Source organism: Rhinopithecus roxellana, chromosome 6, assembly GCF_007565055.1.
Source record: "Rhinopithecus roxellana isolate Shanxi Qingling chromosome 6, ASM756505v1, whole genome shotgun sequence".
In the NCBI taxonomy this organism is placed as follows: domain Eukaryota; kingdom Metazoa; phylum Chordata; class Mammalia; order Primates; family Cercopithecidae; genus Rhinopithecus; species Rhinopithecus roxellana.
In genome coordinates this window covers 82,731,278-82,754,458 of record NC_044554.1, presented here as the reverse complement: position 1 = coordinate 82,754,458, position 23,181 = coordinate 82,731,278, and the positions used below count along the sequence as shown (strand labels likewise).

Genomic DNA, 23,181 nt, shown 5'->3' with positions numbered 1-23,181 from the left:
CTTATAAGAGGGACTTCCCGGTACTCACAACAGAGAACCAGGGTAAAGGAGGTCTGGGAGCCAAGGAGCCAGGGCCCCTGGCACTGGACATGTGTCCACGAGGGACTCTTGCTCTTTGTTTGCTACCGCAGGCAAGACAAGGTTTTTTCTCCATCTGTGAGCATCAGTCTCTGGGGGTGGCTGAGAGAAATGGGATATTTATGTGCCTTGAGAGCTCTAGAAAGAGACTCCTGCCCAGGGGTCAGGACTAGACACAGCTCCTCTCGATCTTCAGACCCCGATGCTTTAGGGCTGTGGATATGAACAAGCCATGTATATGTGAGTGCACATTTAATAACCGAGTCGGCCCACTGCACTACAGGGAGCACTGTGGGTGTCCAATTCGGAAAATATTTTAGAATGAGAAACTCAAGTCTGCTCTGGGAAACTGCCATTGCAGTCACTTTCTTTTATTGCATAAAACCAACTTTGAAATTTTAGAGTTGATGAATCATTTCCATTTGCCCCAGAGACTCACTCTTCAAAGCAGGGGGACTTGGTTTCCCACCCCGCCACTTTGACGGGCGCTCTGAAGACGCTGCTGAGAGGCTCGGGCCACAGAGGAGAAGGTGCTATCTGGGCCTTCTTGGACTTTGAGGTGTGGATTGCAGACCATCTTCTGCTCTGTCTACACTGCCCGTGATAGCCATGGCAAGGGATCTTCACTGGCTCAGGCCCAAAATGAAGTATTGTTTCTATAACAGATACCTTCTGATGCCATCTTTACTCTCCTGAGATGAAAGTCATAGCTAACGTAACCTCCTTAAGCACATACTAAAAACTAAATTTAACATGCTAACACTCATGTCAAAGGAAAAATAAAAATAAAGTAATTCACAATAAAGTCATTTGCATTTTGAGATGAAAATCTTTGGTCCGGCCCACACTAGAAAACAGAAATTGTCCCTCAGTTTTAAAAAATACTCATTGATTTTTTATTGCGGTGCAATACACATCACATAAAATTTAGCATTTTAATCATTTTTAAGTGTACTGTTCAGTGATAGTAAAGACATTTGCATTGCTGTGCAACCATCATTAGTATCCAGTTTCAGAAATTTGTCATCATCCCAAAGGGAAACCTTATACCCCCTGAAGTCACTTCCCGTCCACACCTCCTCCCCAAGCCCCTGACACTCACTCATCCCCTCCTGTCCCTGGGGATGTGCCTACTGTGGACATTTTACATAAATGGCATCACACTATATGTGCCTTTTGTGGCTGAGTCCTGTGACATGTTATGTGATGTTTTCAAGCCAGCTGTGTTATAGCCCATGTGGGAACTTCAGTACTGTTTACGGCAGAGCAATATTCCACAGCAGGAAGAGAGCACAGTTTGTTTATCCATTCCTCTCTCGATGGAGACCTGGGTGGTTTCCACCTTTGGCCTTGGTGAATGGTGATGCTGTGATCATGGGTGTGCCCGTGTTTGTCTGAACACCTGTTTTCAGTTGTTTGGGGTGTTGCTCAGGAGAGGAGTTGCTAGGTCCTGTGGCAGCTCTGTAACTTGTTGGGGAACTGGTGGGTCCTATGGCCGCTCTCTAACTTGTTGGGCAACTTCCCCCCTGATGCTTGAAAGTCATTTGGTATCACCAGGTCTCTGGCGTGTTTCATTTGTCCGCGGAAGCACTGCCTGAGCTGCACTGGAAGTGGGCTGGTCTGTGTGACCCTAACAGCCTGAGTGCTGGCTCAGGGGAACTGCTAATTTATGGAATCCTAGGTAGGTGGTGGTAGAATTCTCTCCCTCTGTCAGGGTGGAGCAGTTTTATAACAACTTCCCAGCAACATGGCTTTTTTCCAGTCATGCCACATGTCCACTGCATTATGGCTTGATGTGGGCCTCATGATGGGGCCTGGGATGAGGGATGAGCCCTCTCTGCACCCAAGGCTACCCACACTCCTTAGATCACTCCCGGCTCCCACGGCCTCTGCCAGAAGTCACCGGCAGCGTCACTCCCCAGAGTTCATCAGCCAGGTGGACCCGTGGCCACACTTACGTTCAGCGCAGCCTACGTGGCCCTGAAGGTGGACAGCCCTTGTATCCGTCCTGAGGCACGGGATAGTAAACACCATGGTGATTAAAAGAGGAAATGTTGGCCAGGCGCCACGGTTTACGCCTGTAATCCCAACACTTTGGGAGGCCAAGGCGGGTGGATCACAAGGTCAGGAGTTCAAGACTAGCCTGGTCAATATGGTGAAATCCTGTCTCTACTAAGAAATACGAAAATTAGCCGGGGATGGTGGCGCGTGCTTGTAGTCCCAGCTACTCAGGAAGCTGAGGCAGGAGAATCACTGGAACTTGGGAGGCAGAGGCTGCAGTGAGCTGAGATCGCACCATTGCACTCCAGCCTGGGTGACAGAGCAAGACTCTGTCAGAAAAAAAAAAAAAGGCGAAGTGTTTGGGGAAGAGGCCAGTAAGGTCACGTGATGGGGGGTGATCCAAAAAGAAAACTAATCCCTGTGAACAGGCAGGAATTGAAGCCCGTACAGAAGCTCCGTTGACGGGGTCTTTGGGGCCTTTGAGGTAGGGCAGTGTGTGAAGCAGGCGGGGGTCCCCCTTCTGTGGTTTGCAGCTTTTCACATCTGCACGTTAGGTTACAGTTGACTTACAAAACACGAGGTGTTGCTGACATTTCTCATGTTGGAGGGCTTCGTTGTTTGGACATATCATTTCCCTTTTAAATATGCCTTTTTAGAAGAAATGCCACCACCTAGCCATGGACTTCAGTGTTTCCCAGTGGAAAGAATTTTCAATTTTGCAATCTAAAATATGGGATTCCCTCCATTCACCTTCTGTTGCAGTTTTGCCAGCGCCCTCTTAGAATCAGGGTTAGGCATGGAGACAGCGTGACTGAGGGAGGGTGGGCCTGGGACGGGAAGGCTCTTCCCTGGGTGGGTCTTGATATGTCTGTCAGAATCCTGGCTAATGATTTCCTAACACATTACTTTGTAAAAAAAATGCAAGTTGCACAGCTCTTTAAGGCTGTGCCCACCAGGTGGAAGGGACTGGTCAATCAGTCCTGTTTCAGTTTTGGGAGAAGGCTCCTAAAACCATTTCTGGGAGCATTTCAGCTGGGAAGAGTGTTGGGGCGTCCTTGTCTTGCCACTTTGCCTCCTTTTACGCACTGTCTTGAAAAGATTCGTGGGTGTGTGTGAATGAGTTGAAGTCTGGAGGCCTCAAGTTCACCATGAAGCAGTCTTTGCCCGTGATTTGTTTTCACTCCTTGGAATGCAAGGAGCTTCCAGAGCCTATCAGGCACACCTGTGTGATGTCGCACTTCATTCCTAGAGGACCATATCAAGATAAATCAGTAGCTTATGGGGACTTTACCTTCTAATGCCCAGACAGAAAATGAAAGAAGGCATGTTTTAAAATAGGTAATGTTCTAGCATGTCATGAATTTTCATCTGTTCTATTTATTTTTTAAATTAATTAATTTATTTATTATTTGAGATAGGATCTCACTCTGTCACCCAGGCTGGAGTGCAGTTGGTGTGATCACAGCTCACTGCATCCTTGACCTCCTGGGCTCAGTTGATCCTCTCGCCTCAGCCTCCAGAGTAGCTAGGACGACAGGCATGTGCCACCATGCCAGCTTAATTTTTTTTGTATTTTTCTGTAGAGACAGGGTTTCATCTTGTTGCCCAGGCTGATCTGGAACTTCTGGACTCCAATGATCCACCCTCCTCAGCCTCTCAGAATGCTGGGATTATAAGCATGAGCCACTGTGCCTGGCCCCGTTTTTTCTATGTTTTAATTAACTTATTTATCATTGTATATATTTAAGGTGTTTAACATATTTTGTTATACCTATACATGGGGAGAGGATCACTACAGTCAAACAAATGGACATATCCACCACTTTACCTAGTTACTTTTGTGTAAGAGCGCTGAAGGTCTACTCTCTTAGTCAATATTGCATCCTGAAGATTTGCTCCAGGAGCAGATTCCATCTCTTAGAACAGGGGTTGGACACCTTGCCTTGCATGTTGGAGTCACCTGGGAAGCTTTAAAAATGCAGATGCTAAAAATGCAGGTACCTGCTTCCACCTCTGGTGGGTGGCAGATTGAGTTGGCCCTGGTGGGGCCTGGATGTCAGACTTGCTTTAAAAACTCTCCCCAAATAATGTAGTGCAAATTCAGGGTTGAGACCTGCTGTGATTCTTGAGCTTGGTTGTGTGTTGGAAACACTAGGGAGTTTTTAAAAAGACTGACACTTAGGTCTAACCGCTGGAGGTTCTGACTTCACAGGTGAGGCCCGAGCTTCAGGATTTTAGTGATAAAATGTGGACAACGGCCTTTGAGAACCACTGTTGTATATTTGCAGTTCTGTTGTGTGTTTGCAGTTCTCAACTTAGGTGCGTGTCCCAGCCTCCAGGAGAGCTGGCCCTTGGCTCACTGAGGCTGGAGCGTGCTGCAGGGTGGTTCTGAGGAGAACAGGATTTGTGACCCTGCTGTGGAATTTAGAGGACAGCCAATAGTCACGTATCGGTTATCAGAGGCAGAGGCAGGTGATTCTATGGGCCACCTTCCACCTGGGTGGTGGCTTTATTTCACCAGCGCAGAGTGGACTGTGTGACTCCACAGTGGAGAGAATGTGGTGACATGAAGTTTATGAGTGGATTACATGGTGGGTGTCTGCTCCTGGACACTTCACCCATCTTCCTTCCCTTCCCCCCTTGCACTTCCTGGCAGAGGCTCAGGGCCCAGGATCTGCCGTGCGCTGGCAAAGATCAGTCTCCAAGAGCAGTCTGAATCACAGAATCACAGTTCAGGGTCGACATAAGTACTGACTTACCAATCAGGATGTGTTAATTCGCACTCTGAATTAGTTTACATAATTGGGAGTTCAGTGTATTTGGACAAAGTGGAAAGCTGTGCAAGAGCTTTGTCGGTGTTTTAAACAAAATTTAAAAAACATTTTCTGGCTAAGTGATCTGAGAAGCCCTCTCCTGCACTTCAGACTGCTCAGAGGTGAATTGATGGCAACAGTGCTAACCCCCAGGCTGGGCTGAGTTCAGTCCCGCATGTGTTTAGTGCAGCACCCGACGTCTTGGCCTGAATCCCTGATTCTCCAGGGCTCTGACGGCGATGCATCCCCTTCTCACGAGGCCCCCGGGTGTCCCCAGTCAAGGACGGGCTTTCCTGCTCTTCCCTTGGAGCACATGAGGCTTACCTGTCAGGACCGTCCTCCTGATGGTCCTCCACCCTGTCGTGGTGGCTTTGGATAAGGCACCTCATAGGATGCACCTGGGGCTGAGGCTCCACCATCCCCAGTTCCCCCTGTGGGGCCGGAATGACTGAGCATCCTCCTGCCTCCCAGACTCGGTGTCCTTTTGCACCCTGTGGTGAATCCCAGATCCTGGGTGTGGCAGAGTCTCAGGTGACCCTGCGCAGCCTGCTGGCTGGGCAGCCCTTAGCACGTTTCCTTATCTGTCCTTGATGCCAGCTCCACCCGTGAATAACAGTGAGACTGCTAAATGAGGAAACGTGCTGGTCTTTGGGAGTGGCAGTGTGGGGGACTCTGGGGTATGTGTCCCATTTTACACTCGAGGTCAGATGGTTCCCGAGGCTCTGGGTGGGTAGCACCCAGTGTCTGCAGGAAAGGAGGCTTGGGTGAAGACAGCTGAATGCCCGGTGTAGGGACTGGCCAAGGAGGTGGGCAGCATCCAGTCACTTGACCTTTGGAGACCACGTCACCATGCCATGTTTTGGTGGACAATAAGCATGTCACCACGACAGGAGGGGCACAAGACTGTGTAAAGAAAAAGCCGCTGCCTGTCCCTCCCTCCACAGAGACCCCAGCTGCATGGAGTGAGTGAGGCTGCACATCGCCCGCAGATCACCGGGGTCTATATTCACCGGTGATCTCAAGGAGCCCGAGATTCCTGCACTGAGTACTCACGGCCTTTGTAAGGAGAGGATGCAGGATTTTTTTTTTTTTTTTTCTGGCTGGGAACCAGCAGGGAAGTAAGGGCAGCTCTTCCCCAGCACCTGGGCCTCAGGCTGGGAGCAGGGTGGGCACAGGTGTGAGAGAGCAGAGCGAGCAGGGTGTGGGTGCCATGAGTGCAGGCAGATGCAGGTGGCCCCCCCCAGGGCTTTGGGAGCTGCCCTTTGCCCATGAACAGCCCTGTGTGGGAGTTTGGTTTTTGTTCCCTTTCTTCTTGGTTTTTCTGAGAAGGGGTACCTTGGGGAGCTGGGGGTGGGAAGGCGGATCGCCCAGAGCCCCGCAGGTGCTCCTCAGTGCTGGCAAGGTCCTTCTTGTCCTCTTATCAGCTCCTCCCAGAGGTGACAGCCGTCTGTGTGGTGGCAGCTCTCTCCTGCTCCCATGAGGTCTCCTTTTTCTTCTCTTTTCCTGGATTTGACTTCTTACCAGAAAAGTATATAGGCATGGCCAGTTTTGTAGTAGTGTTCGGAGAATAGGTCTTAACAATATCATTATTCAGTTCATGATTTCATTGTTCAAGCTGCCCAGTCTCATTGCATTACAGCCAGTTCTTTGCCGTACCTTGGAATTTTTTTATTTTTTCATCTGTGGTTTTTGTTTGTTTGTTTCCTGTTGATGCACATAATGTAATATTCTCAGTGAAGGCTGTTACCTCTCCTTTCTGCAGGTGTGAGTAGGAAGGGCCGCAGGTTGCGGAGTGAGTCCTGAGGCTATACTGCTGGCCTCTGCAGTTTTACCAGAAGCTCAAGGATAGGATGGGTATAGGAGGGGGCCCCTCATGGTCCCAAGCAAGACCAGGGCAGCTGAGGAGGGTGGAGGAGGAGGGGTGCTGGGCTGTGGTAGGAGGGAGGCCAGGGGACAGGAGGAGACTGCTTCAGGTGCTGGTCATTTCACGTTGATGTGAAGTGTGTAAGAAGTAACTGATGGACTCAAATAATTAAATGATTCCCTTGGAGAGTGCTCAGGAATTAAGCCTCAGTGTGGAAAAAGAAATGTAAAAGTCATGTGTGTCTTCATTGAGATATGTGGCTCTTCACAGGTTCCAGGGAGCTTCCATATGTTTCTGTGTGTTTTTCTAATCTTCAGCAATGACATACATTAGCTTCATCATCAGAGAGAACATCAACTAAAGAAAACTATAAATCAGTCACTTTGGAAGAAAGATTTGGGGTAGGGGGAGAGTTTTACTAAATGCTAGGGCCTCCTTTGGGTATAATTCAGAAGTCAGTGATTCAGTGCCGGGGCTCCTAACCTGTGGCCTGGGCTCACGTGTTCACCCCTCACCTCCTTACCTCTCAGGGCCAGGGCTCCTAACAGGTGGCCCAGGGCTCACCTATTCAACCCTCACCTCTTCACCCCTTCAGAGCTCACTGACTTAGCAAAGAAGTACTGAACCCTCAGGGTGTCTCAGCATGGACAGACTTTGGAGCTGAATAAGACCTGATCCTTGTCCCCACCTGGGACAGCTGGCTGCTCCTGCCTCTGTCCACAGGAAGGAATCCAAGAGTTCTCTGAGCTGGCAGTGCAGAGATATGGAGCTTGCTGTTTATGGAGACCTTCTCTGGAGAGGTGAGCAGTGATCCTGGTAGGCAGCGTACCAGAGCTAGCAAATGAACCACCTGAGGAAATGTCCACAGGGCTGTGGCCTCTCACAGGTCTCCCAGACATCAGAGTGTGAGGCAAAAGTGCTTTGCTCCTCCCACCTCTGCCCCACCGGCAGCCACTTGGAAAGAGTGGTTCTGGAAGTCCCTGCTGTAACTTTGGTGTGGCACATGGGCCGTGGGCTCAGTGTGTACACTCGAGACCCAGCCCAAGTCACCACTGCCATGGGGTCACCTGTGGACCCTGGGGTCGGACTAGTCAGAGCAGTGGATGGGATGAAGAGCTGGGGGCCTTGAGTGGAGAGGCAGCTCTCAGTGAGAAGAGGGTGCCTTTGGCTGCACCCACCCCTGGAAATAAGCCAGGAACCAACTCACCTACAGTGGAGATCCTGATGGGTGGTCTTGTCCTGGAAAAGGGGCCAGAATGGAAAGGATGGACCTCCAGGAACAGTCAGCGCCCTGGCTTCCTGACAGGCAGCCCTCAGGTGGGGAGAAGGGCTGGTTTGACACAGGTGTGCAGTTTGCAGATACAGGGTGGTGAGGTGGGGCCAGTATTCAGAATGCAGAACCTGACCCTCCACCATCACGGACCACCCGTTTGTGAGCAGCACGTGCAGCCGTGGGGCCGTGTCGGAGCACAGGGTGGGTGTGAGTGAGGGTGTGAGACTGTGTGTGAGTGTGAGTACAAGAGACTGTGTGAGAATGAGTGTGAGACTGTGTGAGACTGTGAGTGTACAAGACCATGAGACTGTGAGTGTGATAATGTGTGTGACATGAGAAACACACTGTGAGAGACTGCACGTGAGTGTGAGTGCCAGTGAGTGTAGTGTAAGTATATGAGAAAGTGTGAGAGCATGAGTGTGTGTGTCTGCTTGTGACTGTTGTGTGAGTGTGGGTGAGAATTTAGTACAAGTGTGTGTTTGAGTGTAAGACTGTGAGAGACTATAGGAGTGTGAAGTGTGCAGGTGCATGTGAGTCACATGGGTGTGTGAGTGTGTGTGCAAATGCATGAATGTATGGCTGAATCTGCATGAGTGTTACAAACGTGTGAGAGTGAGTGTGTTCATACATGTGTCTGCAAGTGTGTGGGTGTGGAAAAGTGCCGGACATTGGGAGCACATGAGAGTTTGTGTATGTGAGTGTGTGGGTGTGTGCCTGTGAGAGAGATGCGGGGTGTGTGCCCGCCCCAGCCTCCAGGGCACACTCCTAGCGTGGTCCATTCTTCATGGACAGGGCCATTTTGGAATCCCACTCCGAGCTTAGTTCCTGCTCACTGTCGCACCCATGCCCTAGGGCCTTCCTTGGTTCTTTCTTGCAGTACACAGCAGACATAGGTGCCATGGCCTGGCTGCCATCGCCATCTCTGCCCTAGACCTTGTGCACAGGTTAAAGGGAGGCAGCACCTGGTGGTACGTCCTGGTCCTGGACGTGGCACCAGGGCCTTGATTGGATCCTGTTCAACTGCTGGGCTTCCTGGGTATCTACCTTGGACCCAGTGTGGAGTCTCACGTTCAAGTTGTCTTGCCTGAAGAAGGCAGCTAGAGATCCCCTTTGTCGAATAATTAAAGAAGGGAGAGAGACCCTTGCTGCAGGACGCCTTGCATTGTAACCTCTGGGAAGCGTAAGCCATGCTCCCTATAAATGTGAATGTCACTTACACATCTCCTCTGAGCATATTGGTCCGGAAAACCACCTCCCATGTTAATTTTTTTTTTTTTTTTTTTTTTTTTTTTTTTTTGAGACGGAGTCTCGCTCTGTCACCCAGGCTGGAGTTCTGTGGCCGGATCTCAGCTCACTGCAAGCTCCGCCTCCCGGGTTCAGGCCATTCTCCTGCCTCAGCCTCCCGAGTAGCTGGGACTACAGGCGCCCGCCACCTCGCCCGGCTAGTTTTTTGTAGTTTTTAGTAGAGATGGGGTTTCACCGTGTTAGCCAGGATGGTCTCGATCTCCTGACCTCGTGATCCGCCCGTCTCGGCCTCCCAAAGTGCTGGGATTACAGGCTTGAGCCACCGCGCCTGGCCCCATGTTAATTTTTATATGGCTATCAGACACGGGAGACTTAGCAGAGAGAAGGAAAAGTGTAAGGATCAAACACATGAGTTTGGGAGAATACGGGAACTAATACTAATGCAAAATTCGAAAGGGATTTGGGGAGATTCAATACAACCACACAGAGTACTACAAAATAAAGAAACTTTGTTCCTCTCGAAGGTAATCTCTGTATTGTTTCCCTAATTTTAAAAAGTAATACACATTATTAGCAAAAACATTGAAAGATAGAAACATTTACGAAAAAGTATGAATAGTGCCTGGAATTCCACAACTCAGAGAGAAGCTCTTATGAGCATTTGGGGACATTTTCTTAGTTTTTAAAATAAAAATGAAACCACACTACACATGCATCTTTGCCCGCTCTTTTTTGTCACTTAATGTTTTAGCGTGTTTGCCCACTTCGAGTTCCATAAAACTTGACTTTTAATGACAACATAAACAGTCCATTTTGAGCGTGGCCCATTATAACACTTACTGCCTGCAACTGTGTGCCAAGCCCCAGCCTTTGCTGCGTTATCTGTAGGATCCCCTAAGCCAGCTTTGTGTCTTTCTCATTTCATTCTGGAGATGGCTTTGAGAACTCATCTCCTGTGAGCAGAGAGGCAGAGTCCACCCCTGCCAGGTGGCCCCGGGCTGGCCTCTGAGTGAGCATCTACTGCTGGCAGCAGGACGTGGGTTCGATGGCAGCTTCCTCTAGCCCAGTAGCAATACCGTGAGCAAGCTGCCCTCTCTCTTCTTCTCTGACTTTCCCCGTAGCCAAGGACTCTCAGATGGGAAGAACTTGAAAACCGTCCCTCCTTCCTTTTCTCTAGACTGCTGTGCACTCAGACCCTTTGGAAATGTGCACTCACCGGGTTCTCTACCAGACCCCATGTATTTAACTTAGACACTTGGCAGATTTCCTAAGACTGGGAAGCATAAACTATTGTTAAATCTGAAATTCACACGAGAGACAGAAGAATTTATGAAGCCTTTGTTGGCTGTCCCATCAGGACATGTCCAGGAGGAAGAGTGCCCCTTCCTCAGCAGGATGAGTGTGGCCATCTTGATCCCAGGGGCCCCTCTGTCACCACAGGCAGTGGAAGTGGGCAGTGCCCCCCAGGGCCCATGGGGCCCCTATCTGCCGTTTGTGGGCTTTTTGAGGTGGGCAGGGATGGAAGGGAAGGAAAGGCACCAGTGGGTAAGGAAGAGTGACCACAGAGGAATAGAGTTGACAGTTGTGGGTTTTAAAGTCAGATACATGTGGTGACAAATCATTGCTCTCTGCTGACTTGCTGTGTGGTGTAGGATGAGTACTCAGACCTGAGCCTCCGTTCTGCTTGTAGGCCACCTTAATGTAGTGATTATGGGCTTTTCTCTATGAGAGCACCTGCCCGGGCTTAAGACTGTCACTGTTGCTGGATAAATGTTGGTTTCCTGTTTTCCTTTCTTTTGTAACTACCTCCTGGGCAGATGTGGGTGCATCCTAGCACATAGTGGTGTTTCAATATCTTAAACCCTGTCCATTTTGTCCTATTTTTTTTTTCTGGCATTTCAAACTTCTCATTTCCAAGGTTTGCAGTCCGAGAGGAAGGGATCTCCACACCCCGCAGAGGCCAGGGCCTTGCTGACCTTGTGTGCCTGTGTCTTTTAACCTTTGGGAATGGAAAGCAGGACCCTGCAGGGCTGAAGCCACACTTTCTGTGCGGCCACATCCTGGAATCTGGGGCCTGGTGGCACTTTTGCAGGTGCCTTGATTCCCCCATTCTACCTGCACTTGCAGAGCCTCTTTCTGGCCTCAGGCCCACAGCCGCTGTCCGTCGCTGTCCTGGTGGTCCCAGTGGCAGGATACTGAGAAGTACTGATCCATCCAGAGGGAGAAGCATGTAGCTCTGCTTAACCAGACATGGTGCCACACAGATTTTAGCGCAAGCACTAGAGGTGGGATAGTAAGAACATTTTTTTTGAGACTTCTTTTGAATGAAGATTGACTTTTTTTGAGACTTTTTTTTGAATGAAGAACATTCTGTTTTTCATGGTAATTCTTTAGGGGGGAGAGAGAATTGAGGAACAGTTTCAAATCCATGTGTTCAGCAGGGACATTTCTAGGGCCAGCTCACAGAATGCCTGTGTTCCAGAGCCGCCTCTGGCGGGGGAGGCCCAGGACGGAGCCCACTGTTGGCTCTGTGTCAGCTCACACACAGATCGTATTCCCTAGTGCTTTGAAGGAGACATGTTGAAGGAAACCTCCAAGTTGAAAGGTTAGAAGTCTAAGCCTCCTACACTGAGACTTATGTTTTAGTCCTGGAAATTCTTTTTCGAACTCTGTTACGACCTGGATGCGCCTTCGAGCGCAGCTGCAAGGCTGTGCTGGCTGTTGTCAGCTAACCCTAATGGGACCTCAGTTTCTGAAGCCAGTGAGTTTCCAACCTCAGTCCTGAGATCGGAGTGCATTAACGTGTGCTTCCCAGCCGCCTTCTCCAGATCAAAGAGAACGCTTGACTACACTGTCCATTTTTTCTTGATTATGACTGTTTTTAGTTGAGACATAATCATTGTACATATTTGTGGGGTACAGTGTGATATTCTGATAAATGTATACAATGTACAATGCTCAAATCAGGGTGATTCGCATAGCCATTTTTCTGTGTGCTTCATGCAACACTGCATGTTGGGATGATACTGCCTTGTCATTTTTGATCAGACACCACATATTATCTTGCATGTTGAACAGAAGTAGTATTCCCTCCCCTTGGAAAACTACCTCTCTGGAAGGGACCTCTGAAGCTCTAGGCTGTGAGTGGACCGTAATGTCAGTTCAGGGCAGCGGAGCTCGCGGCACTCTCCACAGATAGGTCCTCCACTCTGGAATGATTTCCCTTGAGGCCAGTGGCATCGCTCCTTTTTCCAGGGAGGGGACCAGGCTCTCAGTCACTTGCCCGTGGCCATGGCACTTCCTTTCTGTCACTAACACCCAGGGCTATCGCCTGCCACCTTGACTGCTTCAGGAACAAACTCCACATCTGAGCTGAGTACCAGGTGGTGCGTGAGGCCAGCCCGACTTTGTGACCTCACACCTCCCCTAGCCCTCTTTAAACTCATTCTTGGAATGGCTGCAAATGCATGTGTGTGTTGAAGAGCACTGGGGTGAGGGTGGTCCCCTCCCTGACCTGCAGCACTTGCGTCCTGTTTAGGGTGGTGAGTGTGAGGACAAGGACCACTGCACCGTGAGGATGAGGGTGCTGTAGTGAGGGGCTACTGTGTGAGTAGGACTCTCAGATAAGCCGTTTCATTTCATTTAATCCCTCCCCTTGTGGGAGGGAAAAGAGAGCAAGCATTATGCTCATATTAGCCATAAAGAAATGGGGGCTGAGGATGTCATGCAGCTGGTGAGGGATACATGTGAGACTCCAAATCCCGGGTCCTAATGCACACTTCTTCCTTTTTCCGTGGATCTGTGGAGGAAGCTGCTGGGAACTGAAGACAGGATGGAAGGAAGAGGTGGAAGGATGCTTGCAAGGACCTGGGTTTGGATCTCACTTGCTTGGTCACTGTTGTGTGGTGCTGAGCAGACGTCCCACGGGACAGGGAGGGTGGTGTCCAGCCTGGCTTAGCCCAGGAGCCTCCTCAACCCTCACCTGAGCGGCACCTAGTGGCTGGTAGGGTCGGGCAGTGGAGCCCCCGATGCTGCAGACAGAAACAAGAACCCTTACAGCAGTCCTGCTGCTCCTCTCAGGCGGGCATGGTGGGTCGACGTCCTGTCCCTCTCTGTGGGACTTTCTCTTTATCATGCCAACCTTTGCATTCATGTGAACTTCTGAAGTTTCTGGATGTAGGAGGAGAGAGAGAGAGGTGTCAATGGCATATCATGGGCTCAGCATGACTGTATATCACTATCATGATGTATTTCACTTTGGAGGGCGGCCATTAACCAATTTGGAACAAAATCATTCTAAGAGGAGCCTTATGTGGGGCGTACATGTTGGTGAATCAAACTCCATCTTTCAGTGAAATGCTACTCTGAACTCTGCACTTACAGGGAGCATGTATTTATAGTTTAAATCGAAGCTGTAGGGAACAGTGTTGTTGGGTTTGAATTTTCGGACTACGTCATTCAATAGAAACATTCTTCTTTTAATAGCTGGCAGCAGATTTTTTCCTAAGTGGCAAATCATAAGAATCCTTGGGAAGAGGCCTTAGAAAATTAGATCCCAGCCCGACCGCCATTTTTCCCCCAACACAAAGAGAACAGAATTTGGTCAAGAGTGGGGACGCCGGGGATCTGTGTCATTAAAAACCGCCTGTGGTGTTTCTGGAAAGGACAGTTAGGATGGTGAATGTTTATTGTTGATGCTTGAAATAACAGAACTTTTCCCCCTCCAGAATTTCCCATTGCTGAGATTCAAATTATCATAGTCGGGCCACGCTCTGCCCGAGGTCACCGCAGATATGTGGTCCTCAGGGCACTCTGGTCCTGACGGGACACCAGGGGTGGCATGCAGGGCCTCCTTTCCAGCTGGGTCTTCGTCAGTCCTACCCAGCATTCCATCAGGGCACTGTCCTTTCCCAGCACTGCAAGTGAGTCCGGATGCTTGGTCCTGTCCCCAAGCAGCCTGTTCTGGAAGGAGCATGCTGGACTGGTGAAGCTGCACGTTTCCAAGGCTGTGGTCTTGTTCATCCCTTGAGAGTCTGAGAATGCCTTAGGTTTCCCATCATCTGCCTGCAGCAACCACAGCATCTTCCTGGAACAATGGTGACCAGGATGCAGCATACAGCACCTTTGAGAAGCAGCAGACGAGATTTAAGGAAGGGGCGCCTCACTGCGCCTTGAGGAAGTGCCCTGCAGCCCGCTTGTCTCTCTTTTAACAGGCTCCTCACCTGAACAGCCCCTGGGCGGGAGACTCAGGAAGCTGAGCCTGGGGCAGTATGACAACGACACTGGGGGGCAGCTGCCCTTCTCCAAATGTGCATGGGGAAAGGCTGGTGTGGACCATGCCCCGAACCTGCCACCATTCCCCTCACCAGCAGACGTCAAAGAGGTATGTGCCACGGCCAGGTCCCAGTTTCTGGGCCCATTCCACTCCCTTTCTTGTCCTGGAACCCCGGGTGAATGGGCAATGACCAGGCCTTGTCCCTGAATACAGTCTACACTACCCTCCGCACCCACCTTCCGTCCTGGTTCCACAAATGTAGTCGTGGTTCCTCTGTACCTGGCAGGCGGTGTGGCTGGGAGAGCACAGTGTGCAGTCAGCTGGCCTGGGTAATGCACCCCAGAGATAGCTATGCTGGTGGGGCCACCTCACTCAGGGCATCCGAGCCTCTATGTTCTAATCTGTAGAATGGGCACGAGGAGCACAGCCTGTGGGTGGGTTGTGTGAGTTTGAGAGCACAGTGTGCAGTCAGCTGGCCTGGGTAATGCACCCCAGAGGTAGCTATGCTGGTGGGGCCACCTCACTCAGGGCATCCGAGCCTCTATGTTCTAATCTGTAGAATGGGCACGAGGAGCACAGCCTGTGGGTGGGTTGTGTGAGTTTGAGGTAGGGCTCTTATAGGTCTGTCCTTAGCTGTTCTCCATAGTCCGACAGCAGCAGCCAGTGGCACACACAGCCTTCCTTCAGGATCATCACACAGGGCCCTCAGTCCTCCCTCCGAGACCTTCCTAGCAGGTGATCCACAGGTGAGGGCCACAGATGAGAGCTTCGTGCTCTTCCAAGAGGCCTAGGTAAGGCTTCTAGTCAGAATGGAAGTAAAGCGGGTCGGTGTATCCAAATCTTTTTAGAGATGGGTAGGATTTCTTTTCAAGTTGGCAGGATTGGAAACTACAGAATAAACTAGAAAAAAAAAGTTATACCTAGTCTTGACTCACAAACGAAACCACTATTAATATTTAGAATATTTCTGCCCGGCCTTTTTTCTATGCTATGTATTTAAAATACTATGTGTTTTTATGCATCGGTGACTGTATTAATGCCACGGTTAAGGACTGTTTTATCCAGCTTTTTTTCTTAATATTGAGACACTCATTTACCTGTACCACTACAAACTCTGTCTACTTCACTTATTAGCTGTATATTGTATTAGAAGGATGGGTCATAAGATACCTTCCATTTCCTTTACTGTTGAACATGAAAGTGTTCTCCAGTTTTCCATGGCTGGGAGAGGCGGGCTGGTTTTGTGCCGTGGATCCAGTCCTCAGCCTCCTTGTCCTACTGTCAGTGGAGGGATTCGCTCAGTGGGTCAGCCTGGGGGAGCCACAACTGTTTGGAGGGGCCTTCACTTGACTCCCTGTTCTCACATTCTGCTCCCTGTGCCAATTTCAGACCATGACCCCTGGCTATCCCCCAGACCTCGATATGATCGATGGCAGAATTTTAAGTAGCAAGGAGTCCATGTGTTCAACTCCAGCATTTCCTGTGTCTCCAGGGACACCATACGGTAAGAGCAAAGTAACACTAGCTGCATGCTGCTCCATGCCAAAGGAGGGTGACAACAGCCCCTTGCTCTGCTTTCTTTTCCAGTGAAAACAGCCCCGCGCTATCCTCCATTCAGCCCACCTGAGCCCCCACTGAGCAGCCCGGCCAGTCAGCACAAAGGAGGACGTGGTAAGAAATCCACCCGCGAGTCACAGGAGCGTGGCAGCTCAGGTGTCGCGTCGCAGGGTCACCGTTTTTACAGAGAAGAACTCTTATGCAGAAATATTTCCGTTTGTGTCATATCTCAGAAGCCTTGGGTGAGGACAGATTTTGCTGGGGAAGATGCAGGGATGTGGCTGTGAAATCCACTGTGTGGTGGCAACCTGGCCTTGCGTCGCTGCCTGGCATCCTGTGGGGAACCCTCCTGTTCAGCCCCTTCATACACAATTGATGGGACTGTGAATGGTGCCCGTCAGCAGCTTAGCATTGGTGCTTTTGAAGAAACTAGAATGCCCACCTCACACTTTACGTTCTCTGTGGAAATCGTGCCACACGGGTGCCCCTAGCTCTGCCACCCCAGCTGCCTTCTCATGCGTGCCTTGTGGCCCCTCCTGTCTGTTATTATTGGATGCCTAATCACTGTCCCTGGATCTGTGCAGGAGCTCAGGGGCTCTATCCATGGTCTGATCACGTCCGTCTGTCTGCACAGCTGACTCAGGCGAAGGAGTGTTAGCAGGCGGTGTTTAGGTCGAGTTACTGCGCACTTCTGGGTGGTCTTGAGGACTTGCCTGAGAGTCCAGGACAAGGCCGAGCTCGGGCAGGTGGAGAGAGAATACAAACCAAAAGCTCGTGCATATTTCAAAATCACTCTTCTCTGGGAGTTTCGTTACGCTGCTGCTTTTCTGCCCTGGTGAAGGACGCTGTTAATAGTTATTAGGCACATTATCTGAGAATGAGAGACTTTGATTAACTTGTGTTTTCGTCTGCCCCTTACCCAGAAGTATTATAATCATGACAGCTAGCTCCATTCTCCCTTTCTCTCCCTTTCTCCAGAGTAAACCAAGCCTGTGGACGATATAATAGAAAGACATCCTTCTCCTAAAATTCCCTTTATGGTTACAGGACCATAAATGGCTCTCTTCATATGTAGTATATAGCAGTTAAACTGCCTGTATTTCTCGATAAGTGCGACTGAAATTTAAAATAAGCTGCATTTTAAGATACACATTATATGAGCATTACGTGAGAAGTGTGTATGTTCCAATATGCATTAGCATGATGGACTCGCACATAGGTAGCCTTGCGTCTGTTCTATATTTTTTATCACTTCAACAGATGCAGAGAGAGGGATGTCCCTTCCACCCCATGTAGCCCCTTCTCCTCATGGAGGTGACTGTACTTGGCTCCTAGCTTGAAAGTGTTCAGTGGGTTTGGCATGGCATCTAGCCCTCTGGCCTGGAATCCTGTCTTCTCCTGCAACACCAAAGCCGAGTTCATTTGAAATAGGTAGATGACAAGCAGTGGAAGGCGGGTAATAAGTCTGAGGAAAGAAAATACTAGAAACAGCCTGCACACTCATTAACAGCTCCTGAGGAAGGCCTGTAAGATCACTGTATGGAGCATCAGAGAATGTTGAGCCGGTCTAAACTCCAGAAGGGTCTAGGATGCTGCAGGAAGCCTGGGTACTCAGCGTGGGATACCCAGTGACCTGGCTGTCTTATGATGGCCCAGTTGTCCCAGCCTGGAGATGGGCTCCGTGTCCTGTGTGTGAATGAGCGTTACACCATGTGTGGATGACGATGGGTCTGCACACCAGCATGTGTTAGATTCTGGTGGCTCCAACTTGTCCTGAGTACTATCTGCATATAAATATTCACATGGAAGAAGTCAGGCCTTTGCCTTTAAATATAAAAAGGAGACATGATAAGAATGTTCATGGGAGCCTTCTAGAGTTTTATTTCAACAGTCCCCAGGGAGGGTCAGCTTCACATTAACCCACAAGGAGCACAAAGATAACACAATGCTGACTTAGCGGACGCTTTCATCAGACAGCGTGATGAGCCAGTGCCCTTGCCTGGAGGCCCCACCTGCTCTGCAAAGTCAAGTGGAGTTGTGAGACTCCTCTGAGAGCACAGTAATAACAGAGGTAGCTTGCCCGTACCGAATGTGTCTCCCGATCTTTACAGAATGATTTCCTTCCATGTCGCGGTCGCATTCTGTGGGTCACTGTTACTGTTACCCTCGTTTTACAGGCAAGGAAATTGACGTGAAGAAGTTGAGTAGCTAGTAAGTGGCAAAGTCAGAGTTTCAGCTCTGTCAGCCCACTCCACAGCCATGGGCAGATTATACAGGGCTAGTGTTTCACTTTGTCTTGTCTAACCTAGATGTGACCTAGCGTCACAACTGAAAAAGCACATGGAAAGTCTCAGAGTCATGGAATAACCATGTAATTCGTACATTTAGGTAACCTCCAGGCACCTCCACCTCCTTATCTAAAAATGCAGACCATAGTACCTGCCATTCGCAGCCACTGTGCAGTTTTGAAAGAGTAAGCTTTAGGCACCTGCAGTGATGCTTAACTGTGTATCATTTAGGCTTAGAGACTGATGTGCGTATGAATGACAGTATTTGCTTTAAAGTACCATGAGGGAGAGGCTTCACTTCCTGGAGGGTGAATTACACATACTTTTCTCTATTTCTCCTGCTAAGTACAACTTAAAACCTTGGAGAGTAAGTATAAGACAACTGTAAGAAAGCTCTGAAAGATGGGGAGAAGGTCAGCTAGCCCTGGACCTCAGGGCCAAGGGACCCGGTAGGCCTTATTTATGGTATTTATGGGCCAGGAAACAATCTTCAGAGGACTGAAAGTAACTGAACCATACAGAGCATGTTCTCCAACCACAATGGACTCACTGGAAATCAGTAACAGAAGAACAACAGGAACATCTTCAACACTTGGAAACTAAAAAGCACACTTACAAATAATCTATGCGTCAAAGAGGAGGTCTCGAGGGAAATCCAAAAACATACTGAACTGAATGAAAATGAGGATAAAATACCAAAAATTGTGAGACATGGCTTTATCCACTGCTTTAATACAGCAGCACCGAGAGGAAAACTTATCAGAAATTTTCATACACATTTTCTTGGGAAAGAAGAAAATTCTGAAATGAATAGTTTATGCTGTTACCTCCATAACCTAGAAAAAGGAGAACAAAGTAAACCCAAGACAAGCAGAAGGAAGGAGATATTAAAAATCTAAGCAGAAATTTAAAAAAAGATACAGATAAGTAATAGAGAAATGAAAGAGCTGGTTCTTTGAAAAGATGAATAAATTTGACAAACCTCTAACAAGACTAACAGAAAAATGTAAGACATAGATTGCTATCGTTAGGAAGGAAACAGGCACCATCACTAAAGACCCTGCAGACACCAAAAGAATAATGAAGAAATACACACACTACTCTACATGCATGCATTTTATAACTTAGGTGAAATTGACCAGTTCCTCAATGAGCACAAACTATCACAACTCACCCAATATGAAATAGACTACTTGAATGCCCTATAACTATAAGGAAATTGAGCTAGTAATTTATAATCTCCCAAAAAAGAAATCTTCACTTTTCACTGGATAGTTCTACCAAAACTGTAAAGAAGAATTAATGCTAATTTTACACAATACCTTCCAGAAAACAGAAGAGGAGGGCACATGTCCTAATTCATTTTGTGATGCTAGTATTACCCTGATACTAAAACCAGACAAAAAGAGCAAAAAAGGAAAACTACAGACCAATATCCTTCACAGATTCAAACACAAAACTCCTTAACAAAACATAAACAAATAGAACACAACAATATGCAAAAAGAATGACACAGGGTAGCCAAGTGGGACATATTCTGAGATGTAAGTCTGGTTTAGTATTTGAAAATTCATTCATGTAATACACTATACTAACAGGCTAAAGAAAAAGCTCACAACTGTATCAATCAATCCAAAAAAGCAATAAAAAGAGTTTGGCAAAATTCACATCATTCATGACTCAAAACTTCCAGCAAAATAGAAGACAGGAACTCCTTCACCCTTATAAAAAGCATCTAAAAAGGCCCACAGCTTACAGCACTCTTTTTCAACATGGTTCTGGAAGTTCTACAGAGACATAATACAAGAAAAGGAAAATAAAGACAACAGATGAGAGGAAAGAAATAAAACTGTCCCTTTTTACTGTTGACATGATCATCTACGTAGAAAGCCCCAGGGAATCTTGAGTTTGCTGGTGACATGATTGTCCAAAAGAAAATCCCAGGGAAGAGGCGGAGCTTGCAGTGAGCCGAGATTGCGCCACAGCATTCCAGCCTGGGCGACGGTGCAAGACTCTGTCTCAAAAAAAAGAAAAGAAATTCCTAGGGAGCAACAAAACAACAACAAAAAGTGAAACTGCTAGAACAAATTCAGCCAGTTTGCAGGAGTCTAGTTCAGCATACAAAAACCAATTGTATTTCAGTATGCTAGCAATGCACCTGTAGAAGCTGAAATTAAAAATATAAGTCAAGACCCGGTGGGGTAGCTCAGGCCTGTAATCCCAGCACTTTGGGAGGCAGAGGTGGGCAGATCATGAGGTCAAGAGATCTAGACTATCCTGGCCAACATGGTGAAACTCTGTCTCTACTGAAAATACAAAAATTAGCTGGGCGTGGCAGTGCATGCCTATAATCCCAGCTGTTCGGGAGGCTGAGGCACGAGAATCACTTGAACCCAGGAGGTGGAGGTTGCAGTGAGCCATGATTGCACCACTGCATTCCAGCCTGGCAATGAGCTGCACTCTGTCTCAAAAAAATATATATATATATATACACACACACACACACGCACACATATGTATGTATATATGCACATATGTATATGCATGTGTATATGCGTGTATATATGCACATGCATATATGTATGTATATGTGTATATATGCACGTTTGTATGTCTACATGTGTGCATGCATGCACATATGCACATGCACACATGTGTATGCATGCACATATGCGTGCACATGAATGCACACGTGTATGTGTAGGTGTGCATGTGTGTGCGTGTATATGCATGTGTGCTCATATGTATGCGTATATATACATGTGTGTGCACATACGTATGTATACATGTGTGTATGTGCGCATGTGTATATGTATGTATATATACACATATACATATATACTTATGTATATATACACATATACATATATACTTATGTATATATACACATATACATATATACTTATGTATATATACACATATACATATATGAGGAGGACAGTGGTGGCATATGAGCTTGTATGTATACATGTGTGTGTATATATATATATGCCACTTATAATAGCTCAAAAAATTAAATGGTTAGATGTAAACCTAACAAACCATGCACAAGACTTGTGTGCTGAAAACTGCACAGTGCTGATGAAGGAAACCACAGAATATCTCAATAAGTGGGGAGACATAATTTTTTTCATGGATGGAAAATGAAACCTAGTACAGCTGTCACTTCTTTCCAGATTGACAGACAGTTTTACCACAATTCCCGTCAAAATCTCAGCAAGATTTTTTTTGTAGATATAGACAACATAATTCTAAAATGTGTGGAAAGGCTAAGGAACCAGAATAGCCTAAACAATTTTGAGAAAGAATTAAGTGGAAGGAATAAGGTTACCTAATTTCAAGACTTAGTAGCTACAGTCATCAAGACTGTGGTGTGGATGGAGGAACAGACACTTAGGTTCATGAAACAGAGTAGAGAACTCAGAAACAGGCCTACACAGATAAGCCAAGCTGATTTTTTTGACAAAGGTACAGAAGCGAGTGGGGGAAGGTCAGCCTTTCAACAAATGATGCAGGAGCACTTGGGCACCCATAGGCAAAACAATGAATAGCTACCAAAGGCTCACACTTTATACAAAAGTTAACTTAAAATGGATGATGGACTTAAATGTAAATTGTAAAACATAGTATTTTTTAAAATGGGAGAAAATCTTTGGGATCACTAGGCAAAGAGTTACAAGGTTACAACAAAAGCATGAACCATAAAAGGAAAAGTTGATAAATTAGACTTTATAAAAAATTAAACATTTTTGCTATGGAAAGAATCTGTGAAGAGGATAAAAAAGACAAACTGCAGAGTAGGAGAAAACGTTTGCACACCCTATGTCCAAAAAAAAGAATATCATCTAGAATGTATATAATCTGTCAATACTCAGCAGTAAAGAACAAACAATTCTCTTGGAAAATGAGCCAAACTATTATTAAAAAGTCAAAAAAACAACAGATGCTGGCAAGGCCGCAGAGGAAAGGAACATGTATACACTGTTGGAGGGAATGTGAATTAGTTAAGCCACTGTGGAAAGTAGTTTAAAGATTTCTCAAAGAACTGAAAACAGAAGCTGCCATTTGACCCAGCTGTCCCGTTACTGGGTATATACCCAAAATAAAACAAATCATTCTACCAAAAAGACGCATGCACTTGTATGTTTATCACAGCACAATTCACAATAGCAAAGACATGAACTCAACCTAGGTGCCCATCAATAGTGGATTGGATAAAGGAAATGTGGGACATATACACCATCAAAATACTCCACAGCCACAAAAAAGAACCAAATCATGTCCTTTGCAACAACACGGATGCAGCTGTAGGCCATTGTCCTAAGCAAATTCAGTATTCCCTGAATTTAAAATAAAAGTTGAAATAAAAAAAAAAGGTCACTGACTAAATTACGTAAATTGATTTTTCTTCAGTAGGGGGAAAACAAAAATAGAAAATGGCCGAAAGAAGGGAAGGGACGTGTCACTGAAGAGGACATAGAGGTGGTATATGAGCACATGAAAAGGTGCTCAACATCATTAGCCATTAGCAAAATATAAATTTAAATCACACCTATCAGAGTGGCTAAAATAAAAAACAGTGACAACATTCAATACTGGTGAGCATGTGGAAAAACTAGACCCCTTATACATTGCTGGAGGGATTGTTAAAATGGTACAGCTGCTGTGGAAAACAATGTTGGCAGTTTCTTAAAAACAAAAAACCTGCATCTGCCATGTGACTCAGTGATTGCGTTCCTGGGCATTTACCCCAGAGAAATAGACTTATGTTCACATAAAACCTATAC

General features: G+C 47.3%; 1 protein-coding gene across 14 annotated transcripts in view; it reads left to right on the top strand.

The window, feature by feature from the left end:
* Nucleotides 1–23,181, top strand: part of TNS3 (tensin 3) — a 310,203-nt gene that overhangs the window by 228,382 nt on the left and 58,640 nt on the right. For all 14 annotated transcript variants that reach the window (XM_030932723.1, XM_030932719.1, XM_010374408.2 and 11 more), the window contains 3 exons: nucleotides 14,488–14,657; nucleotides 15,939–16,053; nucleotides 16,137–16,220. In XM_030932723.1, the coding sequence (XP_030788583.1) occupies nucleotides 14,488–14,657; nucleotides 15,939–16,053; nucleotides 16,137–16,220 (369 nt within the window). The remainder of the gene's footprint in view (nucleotides 1–14,487; nucleotides 14,658–15,938; nucleotides 16,054–16,136; nucleotides 16,221–23,181) is intronic.